Source organism: Haliaeetus leucocephalus, unplaced genomic scaffold (genome assembly GCF_000737465.1).
Source record: "Haliaeetus leucocephalus isolate CR32 unplaced genomic scaffold, Haliaeetus_leucocephalus-4.0 Scaffold362, whole genome shotgun sequence".
Lineage (NCBI taxonomy): Eukaryota > Metazoa > Chordata > Aves > Accipitriformes > Accipitridae > Haliaeetus > Haliaeetus leucocephalus.
The window spans coordinates 7,923,423-7,928,042 of record NW_010972798.1 but is presented as its reverse complement, the minus strand read 5'-3'; the positions used below and the strand labels follow the sequence as shown (position 1 = coordinate 7,928,042).

Genomic DNA, 4,620 nt, shown 5'->3' with positions numbered 1-4,620 from the left:
GTCACGTGGGGGCGGGCGAGCGCCCGCCCCGCCCCGCCGCCGCCGCGAACTACAACTCCCGGCGTGCACCGCGGCTGCCCGGCACGCTCCGCGCGGCGGGAGAACTACAGCTCCCGGCATGCACTGCGCGCGGCCGCGCTGAGGCCGAGGGCCGGGCGCCAGGGCGGGCGTTTCACCTCAGCTTCCCGCCCCTGAGCCGTGCGCTGCCGTGGGTGTCCTCCGCCTTCGTCACGGCTGTGTTGCCGCCTTCAGAGAGCGAATGCCCCGTGAGTCAACGCCCCGCGTGACTAGGTGAGGAAGGGAGCCAGGGCCCCTCAGGTTTACTGTCAGGCAGGTGGGCCCACCTGCGGCGTCCTCCAGCCGGCCATCGCGCCTGTAGGTGCCTACACGCGGGTTCGTGCCTTTGGCTGCTGTAGGACCCCTAAGCGATACGCTGTGGAAAAGCTGCGTGGTCAGTCGGGTTGCTGTCGGCCCTCTGAGTAAAGTGTTTGCGCTGGGGCTTAGCTGCACCACAGTGTAAAACCACAGTAATTGCCGAGATAACCACTTACCAAATCCTGCATCAGAGGTGATGAGAAAATTGTGATGGCAAGAAAAAAAACAAACGACGTGTCCCTGAGAGACAGTTCACGCATTGAACGTACCGGCAGAGAAACGGAAAGAGGTTTCTGTTCTATTGCCCACAGTAAAGAGGATGCGAAAAACATGGCAGAATTGTATGTACTTTCCACTAAAAAGCAGTGAAATGAAGCTTGAAAAAGGAAAAGGTGATGTTGCTGCCATCAGACTGAGAACAGTCAATGACAAATTATTATAGGAGATGAAACCCAGATATGTCTCCAGGGTTGTTTGATGCCTCAGAAACCAAAGGTAGATGTTTGCACAGTGGAAACTTCCTATAACTGTTACTTTTAATGATAAATGCATACACGAAGACGTACCCCTTGACCTGACGCTTTCTATGTGGCTTATTTTGCCAGTACAGTACTTCAGCAGCATTTGGGGGAACGGGGTTCTCTATTGCTATTCTTAAAGCAATAACAACAACAAAACATTTTTCATAAGGCACTTAATTAAGAGACTAGGACTCCCCATACATAGTAATTGTATACAATGTGGAACAACAGCTTCCAGCATGGTTGTCAGGCAGAAATTTTCTTGCTTAGAGCCTACTGCACAGATTGCACAGGTTGAAAACACTGGCTGTACACGGCATGTTTGGTATCAGGCCATCAGACTATCTGTTAACTCTCACAGTAAAAATTTTGGAGAAAATCAAGTCATCAAGACTATTGTCATTAGATGATCATGTCTGGTGAAATGGAGCATGCAGATGAAGCTGACAGATCTAATTTAGCTCCTAAATCAGGAATTACAAGGTTCTTCTAGCTCCACAAGTCACAAATAGCCTGGATGTTGCTTAACAGTGATTTTTTTTAATTTCTTTTCTTCGGAAAAATCTGTCCTTTTCCCTGGCTTCCTTATGTTGTTTTGCATATGTTACATATAGACACTGTTTACTTAACTATTGTCAATGCCCGTGTCAATTTAGAGGGTATGTAAAAATTCATTCCATCAAAAATAAGCCTGATCTCACAGAGCCTGTAGTCACACACAGATGTGTTGGCTTCCGGGACTGTGCTGAGACTAAACTGGAGACTAATCCTGCAGTGTAAAATTTGACGAGTGCCAATAGAGGTCCACAATTTTAACTGTATGAAAGCATATATAAATCCTTTTGCGGAATTTGGAACCTCACAGACCTGACTGCTGTTTGGGGAAGGTTTGGGTGACATAGTCAGTTACCAACTCAATGTAATTTCTTTACTTATTACAAGTACCTCACAGAGAAGGCAGAACTGGAAGTTATTGGTAGATGCCAAACAATTTCATGTTAGGAATAAGAAGCTATTTTCATAGGGGTAGCGCCTGTGCTCCTAGGGAGGCGGAGACCTCTTTTGGAAGATGCACTTGAATAGCTCACCTGTTTCTGGGATCAATGCACGTGTGATATTCCACAGCTCACAACATACAGCTTGGACTACATGGCCCCCTCTGGCTTCAAATCTATGAGTGCCTTTAGTACCTGATTCTTTGGGTGTGCTTTCTGCTTGGTAATTTTAACTCCTCCTCCCGGGAACTTCAGCCAGGATGTTCAGCAGGTAACATCTAGTCTGCAGTTCCTCCACAATGTACCATAACAACAGGGTTGACTGCGCAGCCAAGCTGCAAAGTCTTGTTTTTCTGAGGAGACAACTGGGGCTTAGGAAGGAAGAGTTTGGGAAAGGCCCAGGAAAGAACCACCCCCAAAACTTACTACAGCCTGCAGATGCTTTAGACACACTGTCTTCTTACAGTGGATACAAACTCAGCAGGGCTGCAGTCATAGAGTACTTTATAAAGTACTAGTTCTTTATAACTGTCAATGCCACATGGAAGCTTTGTCACTTGGCTGGATGCTGACACAATCCTGAGAGCCAGACAGAAAACCAAGAGCTGATGTTTGCATGGCTGCTTTCATGATCCCCACAGCTTTTCAGCTATTTTGAACACAGAACTAAAATACTCTTCAGGATTACAACCTTTGCCTGGTTTTCTGTTGTGCTGAGCAGCAGACAGCTAGTGAGCTGTTTGGATAATAAATGCAAACCATGGATGTGGTACAATCTGGATTTTGTCTGATTTCCACCTGTCATGAGGGTGGGCAGCATCTGCCACCTTTGCAGTTAGCATATGTGTTTTGAGTAAACAGAGTATTTGTTTATCAGTGTGACACTGTCACCAGATGGGGCTGTACCCTATAGGAATTCAGGAATCTGGTTTAAATTTTTTTTTTAAAAATACATCTTTTATTTGACACCTCTATTATTAGTATTTATTGGTCATCTGGCGACAGCATTTTCCCTTGAGAAATGTAGCCTTACCTTCAGAACCTCAAGTCCCACTTGTCATCAGTCACTTGTCATCAAATCCCACTTGTCATCTGGAGGAAAATGCATAAATTATCAAAAGTGTGGCTCCAAGACTCCATGGTGGAACTCACAGCCTGCAGCACCATGGTCATGAGCTCCTCCTGCTCAGATGAAGGGAAAATCTCTCACTAGCTGAAGATGTCCTATGACAATAACTGAGCCATTTTCTTCTAGACAGTAGAGAGCAGCAAGAGGAACAGCCAGAAGCATGTCACTGTCCTTATTTTAAAAGGGAAGAGATGTGTAAAGAGTGTAAATGGAGAGAACAAGGCCTTGTCAACAGTCTGCAGTACAGGACAGAGCAGAGGCCAGAAAGCTTCAGCTTTCTCCTCTCATTCTAGCTTTTCCTGATAGTACTCCTAGAAAGATCTCCAGTTCTGCGGTTAAGGGGCAAAGGCCTGTACGGTATTTTGGTGCAGCTGCCTCCCAACACAGAAGGACAGAACTGTACCAGGGATTACACACATGAGGAGTTAGTTGTGTATTGCGTACTTAGGATTTCGCATTTGCCACAGAGTATTTATTTTAGCAAATGAGCATATGGAGTATGTGGGCAGTTCGTGAAATGTGGGAGCATTCCTACTGCAAGGAGAAGGTTGCATCTAAGGTCGTGCGTATGGAAATATTTATTCCTGCCCAAGGGCATTTGAAACATAGTCCCCGGGGTCTTGGTATGGAGCTCCCCCTCCCTGGTGGCAGTCAGTCAAACCCTAAAACAAGCTGTCCTTTGGTCATGTTGCAAAGCCTACTGAAGGCCAAGGGCAAGGGAAGTCACAGTTTGAATGGCAGCCTCAGCACAGCTCCCAGAGAAGGCTGAGGGAGTTGTGGACCGTAATGCCCAGTGACCACTGTGAGCGGGGGAAACTGACAGGGATTTTCCTTTCAGCATTTACTGTCTGGTTTCAGAAGGAAGTGCAGCCTCTGCGGTCACGTTGTCTGCCCATCTGTTCCTTCCTTTACTATCTCTGGAACTCACTGGCCAATTTCAACCAACTACGAGCAAGATGTAGAGATTTCAAAGATAATTACCATCCCTTAAGTTTAATAAGGAGAGTGCCTAATGAAGAAGTGCAAAGGAGTGCCGCTGTGTAAAAAAGAGGTAGATCCCAGCCCTGTCACAACTCGCTTGGCAGCAGCCAGATGATCACTAGGTCCATGTGTACTGTTGGCCCACCAACAGGACGCACAGCTCCAAAGACTGCAAATATATGGGGGACGTGGGGGGGAAGGGCTTCACTAGATTCCTTGTTCAAAAAACAAGTTGTTTATTTCTCCTGAATTTCTGAATCATGCGATTCTGACCAAAAGCTGGGGAAGGTAACAACTCCGAAAAGAACCCAAAGAAAACACAACCTCAGTAGTCATGCTGTTCTGTTTCTAAGCAGGAATTTTAAGCCTAACATGATATTTTGGAGCGGGAACCTGGTTTGAACCCTGCTGTTTGATGCGTGGAGACACAATTCCGCTAGGAACTAGCCTGCCTTGGTTTGGCTCTTTACGGAACGGGTTATTTCCCTCAGTTGCACCGGGGTCGCAGGCGAAGGCATCTCGCGTTCAGCTTCTCAGCCGAACACCCTTCCCCTACCCCGCCACATCTCGGCCCTCCGGCCACCCCACGGCTTCGAACCCTGCGGCACAACCGCCCTGT

General features: G+C 47.1%; 1 protein-coding gene across 2 annotated transcripts in view; it reads left to right on the top strand.

Moving 5' to 3' along the window:
• Nucleotides 1-168: 168 nt before the first annotated feature.
• FYTTD1 (forty-two-three domain containing 1) overlaps nucleotides 169-4,620 on the top strand; it is a 19,040-nt gene continuing 14,588 nt past the window's right edge. The window contains exon 1 of one of the 2 annotated variants that reach the window (XM_010573043.1): nucleotides 169-266. In XM_010573043.1, the coding sequence (XP_010571345.1) occupies nucleotides 260-266 (7 nt within the window). In that variant the 5' untranslated portion in view covers nucleotides 169-259. Of the gene's footprint in view, nucleotides 292-4,620 lie in introns of both variants that reach the window. The other variant, XM_010573044.1, reaches the window with a different exon arrangement.